Source organism: Phaethon aethereus (assembly GCF_964289735.1).
Source record: "Phaethon aethereus genome assembly, chromosome: 1".
NCBI classification, from domain to species: Eukaryota; Metazoa; Chordata; class Aves; order Phaethontiformes; family Phaethontidae; genus Phaethon; species Phaethon aethereus.
Genome location: NC_138575.1, coordinates 59,325,735 through 59,346,666, shown reverse-complemented (window position 1 = coordinate 59,346,666; position 20,932 = coordinate 59,325,735). Strand labels below are relative to the sequence as shown.

General features: G+C 42.1%; 1 protein-coding gene across 1 annotated transcript in view; it reads right to left on the bottom strand.

The window, feature by feature from the left end:
• Nucleotides 1-589: 589 nt before the first annotated feature.
• MYH9 (myosin heavy chain 9) overlaps nt 590-20,932 on the bottom strand; it is a gene marked incomplete at its 3' end in the record, with an annotated part of 54,008 nt that continues 33,665 nt past the window's right edge. The window contains exons 15-40 of the mRNA XM_082014241.1: nt 18,753-18,946; nt 18,293-18,414; nt 17,833-17,902; nt 16,720-16,880; nt 15,888-15,996; nt 14,805-14,936; nt 14,313-14,519; nt 13,678-13,815; nt 13,057-13,180; nt 12,077-12,248; nt 11,286-11,498; nt 10,685-10,829; nt 9,955-10,161; nt 8,938-9,042; nt 7,586-7,738; nt 6,976-7,224; nt 6,272-6,484; nt 5,384-5,596; nt 4,867-5,028; nt 4,051-4,179; nt 3,643-3,731; nt 3,317-3,440; nt 1,960-2,168; nt 1,415-1,523; nt 897-1,069; nt 590-707 (exon numbers count right to left, since the gene is read on the bottom strand). Of these exons, the coding sequence (XP_081870367.1) occupies nt 590-707; nt 897-1,069; nt 1,415-1,523; nt 1,960-2,168; nt 3,317-3,440; nt 3,643-3,731; nt 4,051-4,179; nt 4,867-5,028; nt 5,384-5,596; nt 6,272-6,484; nt 6,976-7,224; nt 7,586-7,738; nt 8,938-9,042; nt 9,955-10,161; nt 10,685-10,829; nt 11,286-11,498; nt 12,077-12,248; nt 13,057-13,180; nt 13,678-13,815; nt 14,313-14,519; nt 14,805-14,936; nt 15,888-15,996; nt 16,720-16,880; nt 17,833-17,902; nt 18,293-18,414; nt 18,753-18,946 (4,040 nt within the window). The remainder of the gene's footprint in view (nt 708-896; nt 1,070-1,414; nt 1,524-1,959; nt 2,169-3,316; nt 3,441-3,642; nt 3,732-4,050; nt 4,180-4,866; nt 5,029-5,383; nt 5,597-6,271; nt 6,485-6,975; nt 7,225-7,585; nt 7,739-8,937; nt 9,043-9,954; nt 10,162-10,684; nt 10,830-11,285; nt 11,499-12,076; nt 12,249-13,056; nt 13,181-13,677; nt 13,816-14,312; nt 14,520-14,804; nt 14,937-15,887; nt 15,997-16,719; nt 16,881-17,832; nt 17,903-18,292; nt 18,415-18,752; nt 18,947-20,932) is intronic.

Here is a 20,932-nt window from a genome sequence, read left to right as displayed (position 1 = left end):
ACTGGTCCCCGAGAGGAGCTTCCCTCTTCATCCCTCCCTGGAAACATATGAAAGAAGAAAGGGCAAATTGCCATGGCCAAAGCACACCGTTTTTCCTGAAACTGCTCCCAAACCATGTGGGTGGGCAGATTAAAAGAGGCAGAAGTCTGAGGTCACTGAACATGATTGCCGAAAGCAAACAAAGAGGAAGGGGAAACAATACAGGAATAAGCTTCCCTGCAGCTAGAATCAAAGACAAAAGGAGATTTACAGCAAAAATAATCTTTCCCTAACCCCACTCCCTCCAAACTGTGTAAGGGTTCACCAGCAGACATGGCACGGACAGTTCTACAGGCCTTTGTAGCGGCCAAACTGCTGGTCAGATTTCAGAGCCCCAACTCTTTGGCATTAAATACAAAGAGGATTAGGAAACTGGAAAGAGGAGGAAACTAGGAACACAGATGCCCAACAGGCTCCAGATACACAGAGCTGGGCTTGCTCTGCAGATCCCCAGCCAGTTTAGGAGGAGAGGGTTTGCTGAAAGTCCAATGGAAGAGGGGAGGGTAGATGAGTCACTCCATCACGTGTAACCTGGGTCAAATGGGAGGACTTATTCAGTAGCTTTGGCATCACCAGCATCTGCCTTGCCGTCCACTTCCTCATCGGAGCACTCTCCTGTACCCTTCCTGACAATTCGACGTGTCACGACAAAGGGCAGGTCCCCGCGCCTAGGGAAGGGCAGACAGTACGTCAGCAACACAAGGTTTCACTGAACTCACCAGACAGGGCAGGCTCTGGAAAGAGGTAAGGAAGTACCTGGCCACACTGTTTGCTGCAGGCAGCTGCCGCTGTGGGCAGTTACAGCAAGACTATGCTGGCCTGGCTGCCAAGGTATTGCACCAAATGCTCCACCTTACCTGAGTTTGCTCTTCAAGGAGCTGACTTCTCTATTCATTGCATCAGCTGTTTCAGTGGCATCCTCCAGCTCACGCTGGAGCTTCCTACGGGATGCATTGGCTCGCTGGGCCTCCTCTTCTGCTTCCTCAAGTTGGCGTTTGAGCTGCTTCAAGCGCATGTTTGCCTTGTCCGCCTAAGCATGTATGGGGGTAAAATAAAAAAATAAAATTAAAAAAAAAGAGATCAATGATCAGTGTTTCCCCAGAGTTACAGCACAGTAGTTAGAGCAGCAAAAAGCAGTTCCCAAAGGCCCCTCCTCCCTTTCTGAAGGGAGCTGCCTAGAACTTGACAGCTCCAAGCTTTTCCTTGAAAGCATTACATTTTCATCTGTTCCATCTTGTGATTATCACAATGAGGGAAGAGAAATCTGTAGGAAGGTTAATGCCTAGAGCCCTCTTACATGCAGATGATGCCTTGGTCATAGAAGGGAAATCCTCCCACCAGAAGACTCACCAATGCTGCAGGTAACTATACACACCTGATCTTTGAATTGCTCAGCATTACGCCTCTCATCATCCACCTGCAGCAAGATATCTTTCAACTTCTTCTCCGCACGGCGCACCTGTTTGCTGGCAGCCTGGCGCTCCCTACGGAGAAATACAGTGATGCTCAGATAAGAATTTATCTCCCATTGTACCCACAGAAAGACAGCTTGACTTGGGCAAGTTAGAAACACGGAAGATAGCAAGAGTCCTCCTAACTTAGAGAAAACGGGGGATGGGAGGCAGTGTGTCCCAGAAATGACCAAAAGGCACTGATGTCACACAGATATGACCCTTTCTCAAGTTACAGAGGGGCAACAAGTGTATCACAGCTGCAGTTTTAAGAGTCATTAAGTCTGGAAGAAGCTAGAAGTTGCTATAGTGAAAAACGAGGAAGGTTCACCAAGACCTTACTTCTGTGCTACCCAGTATACCTAGAATGAAGCCCTCACTCAGACAAATCAGAATTTGTACAGAAGAGCTTAAAATCCCAGAGTGGGTGGAGTCTTGTAAAACAGATGGAGTTTCTACTAGGACATACTTTGTCTCCATGTCCAGTTGCTCTTCCAGTTGCGCTATCTTTGCTTCCAAGGCCGTGATGGTAGCCTTGTACTTGGACTTTACAGCACTCTCCATCTCCTGCAGTTTAAGCTTAAGCTCCTTGTTCTGGCGCTCCATCTGCTGGCGAGCATTCTCATTCTTCTGTGCATTGCTACGCTCAGCATTCAGGTCAGCATTCATCTGATCAATCTGCAGAGAGAAGTAGTACTCAGCATATCGAGAGCTCCAGCCTGAAAGGTGGATTTATTTCTCAGACACATGCTGACATGCAAAGCAAAAGGACCCTCCGGGAAAGCTGAATACCTGGAATAACTATGATGCAGAGGGCGCTGTCTGTAGGCAGAGCACTTCTCAAAATACCTTAGTTTACCCAGATTTTCAAAGTAATTCCTTGAATAACAGGTTTATCAACCTCCTCTTAGGGCTAAATTTGCCAATCACGTACAATGCTCTCTGGGGTGAAGGATATGGCTTGGCACTTAACACAGTAGTTATCAGTCTTAGTGAATTACAAAAATCCTGAGGCAAGTGGATCCAACACATGTGCTTTACTAATTTATCATTTATTTGCTGTCTGTCTACTTCCACTACAAAGCAGCAGCTTAAAAATACTAACTTTCAAAGATGAAAAGGCAAGAACTCGGTCCACTTCCAAGCCAAGGCTCTGGCTGACAGTCAACCAAGTAAAGAACTGTGCTCTCATCCACCAGAGTGAACAAACCTTTTGGAAAACCATTAGCCTAGCTCCTTGGCTTTGGAGCGCTAAGAAAACAACATGCTTGACTCTCAAAGTTGGGCAGATAAAATATGCCAGAGAACAGGCAGATTAAGGTCATGGTTTCTACAGCAGCCTAACAAATTCCATATGGTTAGTCCATTTGAAGCAGCATAGAATGGGCAAAAAAAAGTAGTTTTCCAAACAGATTGTGGCACTGTTCAGCATGCCAAGTTGGAGCAGCATACTACAGATCATCTTTCTCATAATCCTTTAATACAGAAAAAAGGGATTGGAAGGTTTTTTGGGTTTTGTTAGGTTTTTTTGTTTGTGGTTTGTTTTTGGTGTTTGTGGTTGGTGGTTGGTTTTTTTTAATAAACTTGGGAGATTGTTCCAGCTACCCAATGATTTAAGTGATCAAAAACAGTGAGCTAACATCAGCTCTGACTGCCCACCCTATTTTCTGTATTGTGGTATTCAAACGTTTCATTTTGCTCACATCTACATACTTCTGAGGGTCTGTACTGTACACAAAGCAGCAGCTGGCATTACTCAAGAGTGCAGCTCGACAATTTACACAGACTAGAGAACCCTTACTGGCACACGCAGCCTGAACAGGTACCTGAAGATTTGCCTTCTTGAGCCGGTCATTGATTATCTCTGTGTTGCCCTGTTCTTCTTCTAACTCTTCCTCCAGCTGAGCTATCCGGGCCTCCAGGCGTCTCTTTTCCTCCATGGCCAGTGCTCTATAGGACACAGAATCATTAATACAGTGTTGGTGGCATTAATGCCTTGAGGAAAATTCACCATTTCTAATTTTACAAAATAAGCTCAGTCTTTCAAAAGCAGAGGGGATACAGTGCATGCTGCAGTCTACATAAAAATAACATCCTGCAAAGTATTTTCTCAAACCAGGTCCTCCACCCTTAAACAAGGAACATTACTCACCCTTTACCACTGTTGTTGGCAATCTCATCAGCCAGCTCATCCCTTTCTTGCTGGGCCTGGCGCTTGGCACGCTCAGCAGCTGCAAGTTCCTGGAATGAAAACGAGACGGTCAGTGATCCAATGGGAAGCTACCAATTAATGCAGCAGAGGAAAAAGTAGTTACTGGTAATGGGTGGTATGGTCTCTAGCTAGATCCAGACTTAATTGTAAGACATGGTCTGTTCTCCACCCACTCCACAGCTTCCTTTGTTTTGCACACTGCTATCACAGCTGCGAAGAAAGGGCCAAATTCTGCATTTTGAAGTGGTCCTCATGTTTGAGCAGAGCAAACCGTACAAAAGAAAGGAAATAACCACTCGAGCTTAGATTGCTACATTTAGTTCTTGACTTGAATGCATATTCCATTACCTCCTGCAATTGGATCATCTCTGCCTCCATGCTCTTCAACTTCTTCTCATTTTCTTTGGCCTGTGCTAAGATCTCTTCTCTGGAAGTACGTGTGTCCTCCAGTTCCCGCATGTAATCCTTCATTTGTGCCTGAAAAGGGAGAACAAAAAAGGATGAATTTCAGAGCATCCACATTAACAAATTGGGTTTCTCTGTCTTACAGGAAACATGGAGGGAAAACAGAAACGGATTCATTAATTTTCAGCTACAAAAAAGGTTGCTGTAAAAACAAAAGGAATCATCCTTTTCCCATTTCACAAGTAACAAAGAGAAGTAGTAACAGAAGCAAACAGGACTGCTTAAATTGCAGAAAAAAAAATAATTGTCAGATATAGGGAGGGGGGAAGGGAGGTTACAGGAAGCTTTCTAGTGAAGCAATGGAGTAGATGGTCTAGGGAGGATTTGAAGTTTTTCCCAGGAACAAACCAGACAAATGCCTGCAGGAATTACAAAAGCATAACAGAAGTGTCTTGGGCAGGAAAAGGCCTAAATGATACTTAAATCTCTCTCGCTTTGCAGCTCTGTAATCCTTTCCAAAAACACTGACGTGAGGCAAGCACTAGAGTGGACTTCCCCTACAGCTTGTCTCCCAGGGAGTTAAATAGGCAGATCGAGTTTAGAATATTTGAAATGCCAGTAAATCTTTTGCAGTAAATTGCTACAAGGTTCTGCTGCTCTTGTGACACCGATGCATGGTTCTCATGAGGTGAAATCTTGTATCCCATTTCCCTCAGTAAATGCTCTACACTGACAGCTAAAACAGTTGAAGCTTCTCACCTGCAGTTTGCGGAGCTGCTTGATGGCTTCTTCACGATTCTTATTAGCAGTGTCTATATGGCTTTCCAAATCCTTCAGGTCCATCTCTAGCTTCTTCCTGGCAGCCACAGCAATGGAACGCTGTTTTCGTTCGTCTTCCAGTTCCACCTCCATCTCCCGCACCTGTATGGAGAAATACAGGCATCAGCATTTCAGCTCCTTGATTTCCCAACAGCCACTTTTTGCATCCCCCTTTCAAACTGTACATAAATGCAAGCATGTGACTTGTTTTCACTCTTCCTGGCAGGGGGATGGGGCTAACATTCCTCACTAATAAAGTCACATGGGCTCCTTTGATAGACAAAGGCTGTTTCAACAATCATGCGCACAAGGGGGAAGGTGTCTCACGGCTTTGCAGTGCTGCCTGGAGAGTTACCATTAACAAGAATCTGTGGATTGGCACCGTCTGTCTAACCATCTTTGGACACAACTGCCTTTATGTACGGAACACTTTCAGGATTTACGGAGCAATTCTTACTTGTCTAATCAGCTGTTTCTTTTTTTCTTCATTCTGTTCATCACGTCCCTGGAGGTCTCGGTCAAACTGTGCCTTCATGGCCTGTTGGTTCACTTCTAGACGCAGTTTGGCATCCTCTGTGGCCTGCAGTTCATCCTCCAACTCTTCCAGCTGTGTCTTCATCTCCTCCACCTGCTGCTCCAGGGCTCGCTTAGCCTTCTCCAGCTCATGGACCTACAGCACAGTACCGCCCGTGAGGTCTCCTCAAAGAGTACAGACAATTTCACCTATTCGAAGAGCAAAAAAGCCTACGAACAGCCACTCACTTAAAGTGGGATACAAGAACAGTGCATCTGTCCCTTGTATTAGGGCAGAGATACCCCTCCAAGCCAGCTGCTCACATACCTGCAAGCTGCCAGTGTGTATCATGATTACCTATTAGTTCTGGTCATGTATGTGTGGTGGTGGGGAGAAAGAGAAAAGCCTTTGTTAGCCCAGTCCTGACCTATTGCAGACAGAGATGGACATCTCTGGTTCTGATAGAATTCAAGAAAATACTTTTTAGCCTCTGAATTTTTTTCTTCCTGCTTATTGTAACATTTTTTTGTCTTGAAGTATTGGGGTTACTGTCTTCCATTGCCTGGCTAATACCTGTATTTTACATATCAGGCTCACACCATACCTTCATCTCTGCCACAACGATAACAGTTAATTTTCAGTTTGCCACAACCTCATTTGGGTCATACTTACTAATGTAATACAAACATAATATTCACAAACTCACAGTGTGTCCAGTATTCTTTACTACATTCCCCTGTGTTAACACTAGCATAAGCTTTTTGCAGTATTAAACTAACAGTATCACCTGTGTGACATTTCCTGCCCCGATTATTTTAACTTCATACTTACGCTCTTCCCAACATCATCCTTTGAACTCATCAGGTCTTCCATCTCTGCACGGAACTGCTTATTGATTCGTTCCAGCTCAGCTTTCTGCTCTATGGCTTCTTCCAGGGCTCTGGCCAGGGAGAGGGCCTTAGTCTCCTTCTCACGGGCTTCTGCTTCAGCACGGTCCCGTTCTTCTGCGTACTTGGCAGAGATGTTCTTCTCCTCTGCCAATAGCTACAAGAAGACAGCATCAGTATTCTAGAAATTACTGATAATTTTCTAACAGGGTAAATATACATCTTTTCATTGGTGTCTTCTCAATAGTGTTCCACCATGGATAGAAGGTATTAAGAAAATGCAGCTTCAAAGAGTAAAGCATGCCAACCCACCCTTAATAACTATGCTGACCCCAAATGAATGCACTTCTGATTTCACCTCCAACCTGTTATTTCCTACTTCCTCTCAAAGATGATCTGGAAACAATGCTTTGAACTTGATCTTGGTCTTGATATAAATGCTATCCCTTTGGAAAAAGGAGCATCACTAAACTTCCTATGCATAAAGCAGAACTAATTTACTTCCATGAAAGCTTATTTCTCCACTCTATATGCTATGCCTTAGTTCTGAAATAAATACGCATTCTCCAAGCAGCATTGCTTAGGTATTCTTAAAGCATACCTGTCAATAAGATACACCTACTGAATGCTCAGTTACTGAAGTCATACCTGATCAAACTTCTTCTGCTTCTTCTCTAGATTGGAAACGATCTGCCGCTGATGATCCAGGTCCACAGTGAGGTCATCCAGCTCTTGCTGCAGGCGGGTCTTCGTTTTTTCCAGCTTGTCATACGCAGCTGTCTTCTCTTCATAACGCTGGCTCAAGCCCTCCAAGTCTTTCTGCAGCTTCTTTCTGGCTTCCTCTGCTGACTCAAGGCAGCCAAGACCATCATCCATCTTCTTCTTTGCATCTATTGCCTGAAGGACAGAAGAGACTGCACATGAAGCCACGCCATATATAATGCTATGTGTATTTTACAGGCATCAGAAGTAGAGGCAATAAGTCTGCTCATTTCTGAAGGTACTACTTCCCCCTCAAATAATACTATATGACTGAATTCCCAGAGAAATTCCTGCATAGAAATCTAGAAGCAGTACATATGATTACGATCAGAGACATCTTCATTTCCTCTCTCACCCAAATCAGCTGGATCATCCTTTTCCAGGAAACGTTCTGTTACTAGAAGTCAGTTCTGCATTTAGATTTTGCTTCCCTCAAGACAGACCTGCACTCATGCTTCCTCTCAAAAGTCATTGGTTTATGGGATGCAGACTGTACCTGTTGCTGAAGAACAGAGATCTGTTTCTCCAGGTTTCTCTTTGTCTCCTCCTCTTCTTCCAGTTGCTCTTTGAAACTGTTCTTCTCATCCTCCATTTGCTTCAGCTTAGTGCTGAGGCTCAGTTTTAGGCGAGTCTCCTCCTGCAGCAGCTCCTATAAAGCAAACACCCCAGTGGAATTCAGCACTGCTCCTTGGCTTTAAAGGCTCACAATCCTCACCCACTCTCTCCAGAATGAGTACTTTTGAAGGCTGAAGTTGAGTTTAAGTATGCAACTTATTTCACAGATAAGAAAACCTAAGACAGAATTTAAATAATTGTCTTCCAGTCAGTATAGAAACAAAATATTCAGAAGGGTCCTATTGTCTCGTACACTCTAATGATTAAAGTATACTACTTCACCACACAAGCCATCCACAGTGCTTTCTGGAGTCCTTGGAGCAGCACACAAAGCATTAAAACCTTTCCCAACAATAGCGTGACTGTACTCTGCTACATGACTTTCTCATATTCAAGTATCAAATAAATGGACAACAGGATTTAGCATGGTTAAAAACAACGTTGGTCTTAGCAGAATCTTAGCACCAACAACATTTGTTGACTTATCTTCCAGTGCTCGACCTGAAGGATCTGTAGACATTCATAAGACCAGTTTTCAAACTAGTGCATCATTTTTGTATTATGCACTATCTTTGAGTCTGTTTTTTAAAAAGAGTAGTAAGTAGACAGAACATCAGTGACTGTTCAAGATTACTTAGTATCTGAGGTTTGACATGCTATTCCTTTCCCTTACAACCTTCTGCTTGGTACTCCATGCTTTACCAAGAGCGTCATATTCTATTAAATGTAAATGGTTGCTTTATCCCCAAAGTATAAGACTAAGCATGATTTTTTCCTGAAAAAATACCAAATTATTTGAATCTATCACTTCCCCAACATAAACCAGGAAATAAATTTTTCTGCTTAATTCTACAAATTTACTAGAAATAACACACACAAACACCCCGTCAAACACCTGACTATGAAGAACTCAAACAAGAACCTAGTATTCCAGTGCAGTTCTAGCATTAAAGAACTCTCAAGCAGAAAGGAGATTTAGAAGTCATTCTCTATCAAAGACAGGGAAAGTTACATATGTTCCACATACTGTGGAAGGAAGATAAACAGCTTGTTTCTGTAGCAATGCTCTCAATACCATGCAATATAACCCCTTATCAAAAAAAGCCAGACCCAATCCTTTGAAGTGTTGTATATCCAGTATTTAATGGTGTCCAGAGCGATTTCTCACTTTAAGAATTTGTAACGGACACTGGCTGCACCACACACAGATGCTTTAGCTTCCAAAGCTCTCACCTGTGTATCCTGAAGCTGTGATTCCAGAGCAGAGAAGTCCTTTGCTAATTTGATTGATTTGCTGTCAGACTGGTTCAGAAGACCTGTGACATTGTCCAACTCAACCTGAAGGAGAGATCAGAGTATCAGTTATTAAATGCATCAGCAAAAACAAAACCAGGAACAGGTGAGCAGCAACAAGACCCAAAATTGAAAACTGAGACACCTCTCAACAGTGAGGCATATATATAATCTCTCAGGGGAATGAATGTATCATTTCCAAAGTCCCAGGAATTAAATATGAGAAGTCAAAAAGAGATTTTTACTTGAGATCACCTCTGTTGCAACAGCCTTCTGGTTTTGTTTGTTTTGGTTTTTTTAATGCCTATATGAGATTTTAGACAGCCTGGCAAGAATTTTAAGAGATTCTATTAAACTAACTCTCTTCTATTTTATACTATCTGCTTCAGGACTATATCTAGAGTCTCAAAGTTACATTTTCACACTCCAAAAGATAGTGCACACACCAGCAATGCTCAACTCTTAATGACAACCCTCCATAAAGGACAAGGCATAAGACAATGCTCCGTGTGAGTCAAAGGGATTTGCTGTCCTCCTTGAAGAAAGGAGGAGAAAACTCTAAATTCCTACATCACCCTTGAGCCACCCCTCATAACCATCAACCACGTTACAAAGCTTCAAAACACTGTCTTCCAGATGTTTACAGAATCGTACTGTAAAGACTGCTGCATGCTGAAGAGAAGCAGACATGATGATACTTTAAGGCTTACAAAACTCAAACAGCAGCTTCTCGGGGCTGCTTATGATAAGCAACATCAATCCAAATGTCCTGCTTTGGCAATGAGTTAAGGAGTTTGCATAGTCCTTGGGAAGCAAACTATGGATTTGCTTTTTGCGGGAAATTTATCCTCAGGAGGAACAGGATTTTTGAACTAGCTATGGGGAGATACCATCCTACAACCTTTTCTCTCTAGCCCTGGGCTGAATCAGAAACTAAGGAAAACCTGTGCCACTTACCTGCAATTTGTTAACCCTCTCAGCCAGTTCAGTCTTCACTCTTTCGCCTTCTGTAAATTTCACCTGCAGCTCTTGGAGCTGAGCATCTACTTTTTTCCGCTTGTGCTCAGCATCCCCTTTGCCCTGCAGAAGAACCTTCACCTCATTGGACAGTTCAGCCCTCTCACTTTCCAGAGCTTGTTTTGCTTTTTCAAGGTTTGCTTTTACCTGAAGAGAAAAAAATACAGCAAAACCCCTTAGACTTTAGATATGGCAGGATCCTTCCACTGAGTACATTCCTCCCCCGCCCCAAACAAGCAAGCTAGTGTTGCATGTTTAGCAGCTAAGTTGTAGATTGCTTACTCAGAAACAATAATTTGAACAGCCTGTCACTGATAAGCAGGAGACAATCTAACAATCTAACAATCAGAGAAGACAACAATACAGGAGATAGTCTTGCACCATCCGATTTCCAAATTGAAGGTCAGCAAGTGCTAGCAGTGAAAAGAATGTCTTGGCTATGTGGTATAATATGCTGATGGGAAAAAAAATAGAATGAATGCAACTATTTAAAACAACTTCATATATGCTTCATAGTGAAAAGTGATCTACCAAAGGAAGAACAGCACATGTAACAGAAGCCTAGTATCACAAACACTTCATGTTCTTCTGCAGCTTTAAGATATGGTCATAAAGCAGCTATCATTTCAGGAAGGTTGACTGCTTTGGCCTTGTGTTTTCTTCCACATACCCGTTTGGTTTGTTCTAACTGCTCTGCCAGCTCTTCAATAGCTTGTGAATGTTTCTGCCTCATCTCTTGGATTTGAGCCTCATGAGTCTTTGCTTCATCTTCAAGGGTCTTCTTCAAAACTGTTACTTCTTGTTCTCTCTTTGACCTGCAAAATTCACAATTCCATTTAGATGCCAAGGAGAGAATCAAGCATGTGTAATTCCACCAACAGCATCTCTAATGCAGAAAAATGACAAGGTCTGTTTAGCCCTACAAGCTATAAAGACACTTTTCAAAGACAGAACTTAGCATTGCACCCTTCTTAAGTGCAAACTGGCAGCATTACTTTCAGCCTAAGAAGTAATAGCCTTAAAGTATGAATGTTTCAGGGGTATCACTAACACTATGGTTAGGGAGCAAAATAACTTTCTACATCAGTTGAGGTAATGCAGTCTTGACTACAGCTTGCACACTACCTCCTTCTGTAGGCACTGAGGCTGCTAACCACCCTACCCCGATAAAGCCAAAGAGCTGCTTTGGTAAGACACTGGATGCCACAGTGTTTATCAGAAAAGTCAAAACCAAAACCCAGTAAGACAACACAGCTACATGCTGGACTTACCTGAGCTCTTGCTGAGCAGCTGTAGAATCTAGTGTGTCTTCTAGCTCTGTTTTCAATGCTTCCAGCTCTTCACCCAGATCCCGCTTCTGTTTTTCGGCTTTATTCCTGAATGCTCTCTCTGACTCCAGGTCTTCCTGCAGCTCAGTGATCTGGGATTCAAGTTCCCTGATCTTTTTCAGGGCCATGTTCTTCTGAGCTGCCTCTTCTTCCACCCTGTGTTCAACATAGGGTTCTGGTCAGAGCCAGATTTAAACTATATGTAAATTGAAACCACCTGTCCTACCAAGAATAATCAAGAAAAAAGCTGGTACTGGTCAGCACTACAATATTACACACAAACTTTGATCCATGTATCATCTACAAATTCCAAGTTCTATTCCCCAATACTTGAGAGAGCATGATTACTTACCTTAAAGAAGGGGACAGAGAGAGACTGACAACAGAAGAAAGCAGAAGAGAGCACCATTTTACACTGGAAATTGAAATCTCTACTGAACAGATGAATATAGCAACTACCAGAGAGACAGTGTGTCGTCACTACTTTTTAACCACCTCTGAAATCTTACTGCCCCAGTGAAACACGTGCAGTGCACATTACATTACATTCATAGTCTATCTCTGTACAGAGAATGTGGCAGTGAGCAGCAGCCAAAGAACTCTGATGCTGAGGACATGGATGCTAACAGTTTACAAAAGCCACACATTCCATTTAGTCCCTATTCCAAAGTGACACAGGACAAGGAATACTTCCCAAACTGGTGGTCCCTGAACCCCGCAGGTCAGGTTCTCACCTAGCTAAGGCTGCCTGCAGCTCCTCTTCCTTCTTGGCCAGCTGCATTTTGAGTTCTGCAATCTGAGCCTGCAGCTCAGCAATCTGGTCATGCAGATCACTGGAGTCCCCTTCAAGCTTTCGACGAGTCTTTTCCAATTCCTGCCTCTGCTTTTCTTCACGTCGCAGACGTTCTGATGGAGATGGGGACACATTAAGTTACACAAACAACACATACTCAAAGAATGTTGTACAAGCAGAGAAAATAAAGGTATTTAAGCAATAGTTTCTTTCCTAATACCACCACTGTCCAAACTCTAGCTAAAATGAGTTATTCTGTCAGGACCTATACATGCAATACCCTCATATTTTGCCCTCAAAATACATCTGGGCAATTTCCCTTTCCCTCATCTTACAGCAAAACCTCCTTCCCCCCTTTCACAGTAATAAACAATGCCAGTCTCTCCCAACACCCACACCATACGGGCATAAGCACTCATTAAATGATGCGGAAAGGTCTGTTCTCCCTTTACTGAAGCTAAATAGGCTGGCTCCTGCTGTGTTAACCTGGGCAGTCTCCAGATGAAGTGCCTCTAGCTTGAACTCTGAAGAACTTGCGCAAACAGGATATCAGAAACAGCACTAACCCTGACAGATTGATGCTGCTGGAAGTAGAAAAGTGGAGATACTTCCACAGCAGGAGAAGAAAGAGAACCAGCCTCTCTTCTCCATTGGCCTGCTGCTTTGGAGAGGATTTTTATTTAGATCAAGGGCTCAACTGACAAGGCACATAACCTTCATCCCAGCCACTGAACAGCTCTACCAAACCGATCAATAGCATACACACTACAGACTAATTTTTAACCCCTCAGAAACTGGAGAGGACTAAAGCTCTAGAAATGAAACTGAAGTTCAACAAATTTTAACAGGAAACCACCTAAAACTAAACAGGCAAGTCCTTTGCAGTATCTGCCTTAAAAAAAAAAAAAAAAACAAAACCACCTTCAAGGTCTGTGATCATAGCCTCATGCTTATTCTTGAGTTTGGCTAAACTCTTAGATTTCTCCTCTTCCTCTGTCAGGTTTGTTGTAAATTCAGACATTCTGTCTTCCAACAGTTTCTTTTCCTGCAGAATTGAGAAGGCAGTGTCAAAGCAGTTCCTGGAATTACAGGAGATTTTTCCAGAGTTGACTGTGCTTAAAGATGTCAATGTCATGAATGCCTGCTACAAGGAAGCTTGGAATGAAAGAAATCCTTTCAGGATTATAGATAGTATTCAAATAAATGGTTACTTAAAGATTTGTATTTGATAGGCCTTTCAAAGCTGAAAGGGAAGTCTGTTACTGTTATTTCAATAACTTGATACTGTTTGGTATAATAACGTATCAGAAAACGTTTGCTCATGGATCGTTATTAGTCAAGACTATTTAAATATCATACAATACTGAGTTGTAAAGCATACAGGCAGGCAGCTAATTTCAACAATTCAGGTCAGAGTTGCCAAAGACAAGACTGAATTCATTCCCAAGATTCCCTGTAAGGGAAAGGTCAGCCTTTGGTGGGTGGCTCCAGGAGAAACACCTGTGCATCTTCAGCCTGCATAAGAAGCTGTAGGAGTCTCACCTTAGCCAATTTGAGATTCTGATCTTCCAGAACTATCACATCTTCTTCCAGTTTCTTCAATTTGGCCTCCGTGGTCACTTTTTCTAGCTGCAACTTCTGCCTTGCACTTTCCTCTTCTTCAAGCTGCTCCTCTAGTTCCTTCGCAACCCACAGGAAAGCAAGGTATTTGTCAGTGCCGCTCACTGAACAATGTAACAGCACAGTGTACTAGAACTCAGAAAGTTTCTTTACCCTTCCTTCAAGGTATTACTAGTAGTTTCTAGAAATGACATCTGTCTTGACTTACTGCAACACAGTGCATTCTAACAAACAAGTTTTCTAGCAGAATAAACAATGCTATTTTGCAAAGAAGAATGCTACCATCCCCAAACCACCTAGCTTAAGCAAAGACCTTTGTAATTATTTGACAAGTGGACAACATCTTCAAGAATGGAATGGCTCATTCCAGATAACTGACTGAATGCCTCGGGCTCAGCACTAGAATTGCTGTGTTCTATTGCTGTTTCCACGGGTAGATTTTTCTACACTTCTTTTTTGTTCCCTCTCTCCCATTTCCCTCCAAGTTGAGGCAAAAGATCCACTCTAACCCCTACTATCCTCTTTATTGACATGAGACAGCATTCCTAAGGCATTACCTGGATGTTCTGCTGCATTTTCTTCTTTTCAGCCTGCAGATGTTGACACCGTTCTTCCTCTTCCTCCACCCTTGCCTCCAGGTCATGACATATCTCCTCCAGTTCCTGCTTCTTGGCTGTCAGGCGGGCTCTTATCTCCTCAGCTTCAGCACAGAGTTCAGTTTCTGCTTGCAACTGTTCCTGCAGCTGCATTTTCTCTGCCATTAGCTACAGGGGACACAAAACCAGAAATAATACAATCTGCAATTTACCAAAGTACTTAGCAATCTGCATTAAGTGAAGTTTTGTGCTCCTGTGTTACACAGTTACAGTCACTGCAGCAGTCTCCTGCTGCTAATCAAAAAGAAACCAAACAAGATGGCAGCCAAGTCTCATTTCAACAATTGGAATCCTGAAGCTTGTCCATCAGACCAATAGAACCAAGGAAGAGCTCTCAAACATTTGGCCCAGTAGAGAGAGAATGACTTTTAAACATGAGATTTGCAAACTCACCTGGGCCTGGAAGGTCTCCATCTCACTCAGTCTATTTTCTGCAGCTAGCTGCTTCTCCTTGACCTTTATCAGTTCTTCTTCCTTGGCCATCATCTCCTCTTCCTGTCTGCTTACTTGCAGAAGGGGCTTCACCTGAAAGCAAAACCAAAAGAATAAGACGTGTATAAGGAACAAGTAAAACATGAAGAAATGCTCTTATACTTGATAAGCATTGAATAAAACAACATTCAGATATTTGAAGGACTGACCAATTGTTCTGTTGTAAACTCTGGGAGGATCATAGAGGACTAGATATCATCTACTCTGCTAATAACACACTTTCTGCCTGCCCAACTATTCCTCCAGGATGGGATGCATCAGGAAAGGGTTGGGTAAATTCTATCCCCTTAAGGGCCAAGTATTAATAGCAGGAGAATAAAAAAAGTTGCCATACAGTGAGGAAATTCACACATAGGTCAATGTAAACAAAAAACAAATAATACCCATATCTGTGCTACCTCATCAAAATCCCTTAGAAGTCATTTCATAGGAAAGTAGAAACTCTGCTCTCAACTCTCATTTAGCTGCAAAGTCTCATGGCTAAAAAGCAAGAAATCCCATATATTTAGAAAAGAGACCGTTTCTTCAAGTGTTCATTGTCTTTATAAAGGTAAAATATCTACAAGTCTAGCAGCAAGATCAGACTCAGTGCTTTTCCTTTGCTCTTACAACCCTGGAGAAAGAGATGGAAAGCCATCCCCGTATTAACAACTTTTGTCTAGCTAAATTGACCAGCCATGTAGTAAGTGACTCTGGGAAGTACCATACCACCAAAGCAAGTGAATCCTCTTACTCTTCTTAGGCATAAAGAATTGAAAGATGACTTCTACTCTTCCACAACATTACTTGGATATAGCCATGCACTTGGTTTATGCAGGTATACCGCATAGCTATAAAATATGCTATGACATTCTCTGCCTAAAGGAGTCAAGGCATAGTTGCAAGCCAGCCCAATTGTGGAGCAAGTGTGTTTTGTGCTCTGGTTCAACCTGAGAAGCTGAAATTGCAACCAAACTGTCAAAATTGCAAAGGGAGAAATATTACCTTGGTGAACAACCTCCACCATTGCCAGTTCCGCAGTTTCAAATAGGCAGCACAATTTCTCTGAAGCACTTTCATGGCTGTCAATTGCTGCTGGCGTTTGGCAAATGCTCTGCAAGGTAAGTGGAGGTCAGACAAAGGAACCCACAGAAGCACTCGATTCTCTCCATCAAGCCTTTTCTTAGATACCTCTACATTTTTACTTTAGAAGGTTGCCTCCTAAAAAAACAGTGAAGTTTCCAGGGAACCTCCTCTATCTTTTAAAGTTTTTTTCTGCTAAGAGTGGTTATCCTTTCCTTTATTCAATTTCCTACTTAATAAAATTTTTCCCTAATATCTTCTAATCTGAAAAACCTCACTATTTCCACTTCAAAAAAGTGAGATCTTAAACAGCGGTGTGTTTTCCTGCCAATCTGACGGATACTACTTTTGGGTTTAGAACTGTACCATTTGCAGTCCTACATAATAGCTTAAGAGAAATCCTACACCTCCTGGATCAGTACTGTACTAAGACCTTTTCATTTTCACATTTGCAGTTTGCAGCTCTTCTGTCAAAAACTTTGCCTGCTGTATAGTATTCCTACAGAGAGGAATAGACTTCACTGCTCTGGCAGTATGTGGGATAGCAGCATGCAGAGTTTCTTGCAAGTGTCAGAAGTGCAGCATTACAGAGATCAGAAAACACTAAAGAAAAACATCAACTGTTACACATAACAAATAAATCATGGCCCTTCTGACAAAAAATAATTTGTAGTCAGCTTTTTTTGAAGAGCAATTTGTACCTGAATGGGAGAAATACATGTTTATAATGTACTTTACAAAATATGCTCCTTACTTTCTGGCCAGGTAGCCTCTGCAGCATGCTTGGAAGCCAATAATGACATCTGTGATCTTCAGGTCTCTCTCTTCTTCAAGATGAGCAAGAACTCCAGCTCTGAAAAACACTTTACTCTGTCCAATTCGGTAAAGGTTGGAATCCAGTTCCAATGCTTTGATCTAAAAATGAGAGAGAGAAGAATTCATCTCCTGCAAACACTGCTTCATGTGAAACATCACAAAACATATTTGTGTCTCATGGCTGTAAGATATCCCTTCCTACAAAGGGCCTCTCAGATCAACTGAAGCTGCTAGCTCCCAATAAAGTCCTGTCCCAATTAGAGGAGCTGGAGCTCAGTCAAGCACAGTATGAAATGGAGGTAACTAGAGACAGAAAGTGTGATAAAAAGCATTGTTTAATACAACACCACATCAAGTACCCAAGAACTAGAAGGATGCTGTGAGGAACATATGCCTGGTTTCAAGAGCCCTCTTCCTTTTCTAAAGGAAACAAATCTGTTGATCCTTCCTATTTATTTTTTACCAGTCCTAATCTTTGTCAGAGAAAGGCACCCCAACCAACTTTCCCATCCTTTAAAGGATTTGCTGTCAACACTTATACTAGCTAAGAGGGAAAAGGTATACTCCTTTAAAACAGAAGAAAGAGAATCCCTTACAGCCAAATTCAATTCATTGTCTCCTAGTCTTCAAGCTACAGAGCCAAAGCTTTCCCTTTGAAGCAGGCAATTCTGCAGAAATTAATTAGAGCCTTCACTGAAAGCATGTCATCAGCAGGCCATTACAAAAAGTTTGTTGAAGCTCATACTTAAAGCATGTGCTAAGATAACATTAATGCTTCTAAGCATTTTAATTCCATCAATACTGTTGGCATCTCAAAGTGTATGCACCTTGGAAACAGAATGATCCTCTTTGCCTAGGATTATTGAACCTCACAGTAGTCAAAAGCCTCGATCTGCAAAGCCAACAAAGCTTTTTGCACCCTCCTCCTCTCAGATAAATCATTTGACTTCGGAATTTTGGTCTGCGAGTACAAGATACATTTAACATGCACAACTCCAATTTCCACACCATAACTTTATTCTATTCAAGCAGAGTTTCTGTGATGTCTTACCATCAGCACACAAGCCTGCTTTCCATCCATAAATCCTTTAGGAATTGCATTTGGAGTTAAGATTTCATATCTGAAAAGGTGAAAGCAACAGATTAGTTACACAAGTATATTTGAAAACAACAATAAAATAATCAGTAATGCATTCCTATGGCATTATGAGTTGGACAGTTCACAGTTTGGTTAGAAGAAAAAAAAAAAACTGCATCTCTAGACAACAGAGTATGAAGCAGCAATCTTAGGCGGGGTCCTCTATGCCTCACCTTAACTATACACTTACTAGAGAAGAAGTCAAAGATGCTTTTGGGAGGCTTTGTGCCAGGGAATACCAAGGGACAGTTGTTCTGTGTTGCTGCCTTTGAAAACAGTGGCAATCTCGTTGCAATAAAATAATTCAATTTTTGCACTTATGTCTTAACTTTGCCAGAGTAAAGACTGCTTCAGATTCTTTCCTCGGCCTTACCTTTGTCTGAATTCCTGGAATACAACTCTGTTGGGGAAACCTTGCCGACAAATACGGATTCCCTCCAGCACTCCATTACAGCGAAGCTGGTCGAGAACCAAGTGGGGATCTAGTTTTCCAGCCTAATGAGGAAAAAGCATATTTTATAAATGCCACAAAGTTTTTACAGAAGAGGCTTGCCCCCTTGTCTCCCCCTCCTTTTTGTAAAGCAGCCAGTTCTCTCTTTTCCAGTTAGAAGCAATTGAAAGCTTTTATGCCACCTTAAGAGCAACTGCAAAAGATCTGTCTCCAAAACTGTGGTAAGTATACAGTTATTTAGGATGACCTTAAAATGATATCCTGACAAAACAGGACCTCTTTAAGATCTCTTGCAAAACCTGACAAAAGACAGCAACCCAGCCACATGTCCCCAGAAGCCCACGTAAGACTGCATGGGCTGTACTGTTATAATTGTCTTTACCTTTTTCTCATGGTTGGGGATAATGCAACGGACGAAGTTGGGATTGGTGTTCCTCAAGGTAGCCATCAGTTTAGCCAGCTGTTCTTTGTAGAGCTGTCCCACTGTTCGGAACATACCCTTCCTCGTTTTAAAGGCCCCTGGCAATGCTGTATCTGACATACCAGCTACCTGATCCAGCCCAACAATACGGTCAACTAGAGAGAGCACAAGAAAGAACATTAAAATTCTGCCACAAAGGAAGCACTGGAACATAGAAAGAACATCTGGATAGAACAGGATAAATGAGAGGAGCTGCAGGATCCTTTTTGCTTCATCTCTACACAGATGTTGACTCCTGTACAGAATTTGTGCAGGGATAGGAGCAGGAAGGAAAAAAAAAAAAAGCAAGAGCTCACTACAGGAAGTTTGAGTGATGGAGTCAAACTTACTCCCAAACATATTCTATTGATGCTCTGGATGGCAGCTCTGGAAGAGCAATCTAGAAGTGAGTTTCGGATGCTTCTACTTGCTTAGGTTACAATGAAAAACAACAAACCAAGAGTTCTAGCTGCTAGCCCAACAGAGTCAACTATTAGTTAACTCTGACATGGAAGGGGCCACAGTTAGAGAAAAAGCCCAGCTTCACTCTTGCACTACAGGCAGAACTGACATGACCAGTGATCAGAAATTGTAAACTGAGCAAACATGGTAAAAGGCATGATAGAAACCAAACCTCAAGATACCACTGTTTGAGTTATTTTTGGAGTAGAAGTATTCTATGACAGAGACATGAGCAATACGAAGTATTCTATGACAGAGACATGAGCAATACCACTAGGAGACGGTCAGAACTCCCTGCCCCAACAGCTTTTCCACTATGCCACAGTGACATTTAAGCACTGATGAAGCGATCACCTTGATGGGTAGACTCCACAGATCTCTTTTTTTCAATAGAAGCCACATAGATCTGAGAGTATCAAGGCCAAGAAGAAACTGAAGTGTTACTTTTTTCCATTGCTCTGCTACAGGGAGATAAAAATTCACCCACCTAACCAAAACCAGCTGTATCACTATAAATTTCCATACCCCCAGTACATTTTTATTAAGGTCTTCAAGCTACTGCTTCACTTCATCTTTAGTGGTTGGCTGATGCCTACACTCAGGCTCCCAATCTTCACTTCAGAAAAATATATCAACTTGTGCTCAATTGGCTTCTGATTAAAAAAACCACCTGCTAAGACAAAGCCCTACAAAAGAAGAAAAAAGAAAGGATACTCTGATTTACAGCTAGTATTAGTTTAGAACTGCTCAATTCTAGAGGAACTGTTAGAATAGGGTCAAGGTTGTCTTATGAGAAAGAAGGTTATGTTACTAGATGATATCGCAGGGAAATCCACAGAAGAGCGTCCCAGATCGTGGCTGGAACAATCCTCTTAAAAATCTTTAGCCCTGCAATCTACATCAAGACAGCAAAAAGGACAGTCACTTGCAACAGAAGATCCAGCTAAGAACAATAAATGAGAACTGATAAGTGGTGATTCAGTTGACATTTCAAATCCAAAAGGTGTCTCATACAGCAAAGGCCAAGTTGCTGATGGCCATTTTTCATGCAGAACAAGTTCCTCTGCCGAACTAACTTTCTTTTAAACGATCAGCAGCCAAAGTAAAATCCCAATACTAGAATCAATGTTAAATGGGATTTCAGTTTAAATGCAGTCTCAGAAATCTTCCTTCAAAATCTTGCAAGAAATATAGCCTTGCTAGCTCTATGGTCAGTTGACAGGGATTTGCTTTTAGCTGTTCCTATGCAAGTCTTACACGAGCAACCTTTAGCACCCGAATATGTCCATACTTTTCTTGTATCCACTTGCATGGTGAAAGTTTTGCTTTTGTTCTAAAGTCCGTGAGGAGCTACGAGCACAAAGCAGAGGAAATGAACAAGAAAAACAAGCAGGTATGACAAAGGGGCAAAGAGAAGTTAACGGAAGCATTTCTTGCATGGCTCTAGGATGCATTACGCACATGACACAACAACCGGGTTTCTCAGTCACCTGGTTCTAGATGAAGAATAGGAAAGTGTTGATAGAAATAGGCTCTCTGAACGTTCTGCATCTCTGCAACAGACAGAGACGTCAAAGAAAACCCACCACAGAAAGTGATAGCAACAGTAAGACTCAAAACCAGAAAAACCCAGAGAAGAT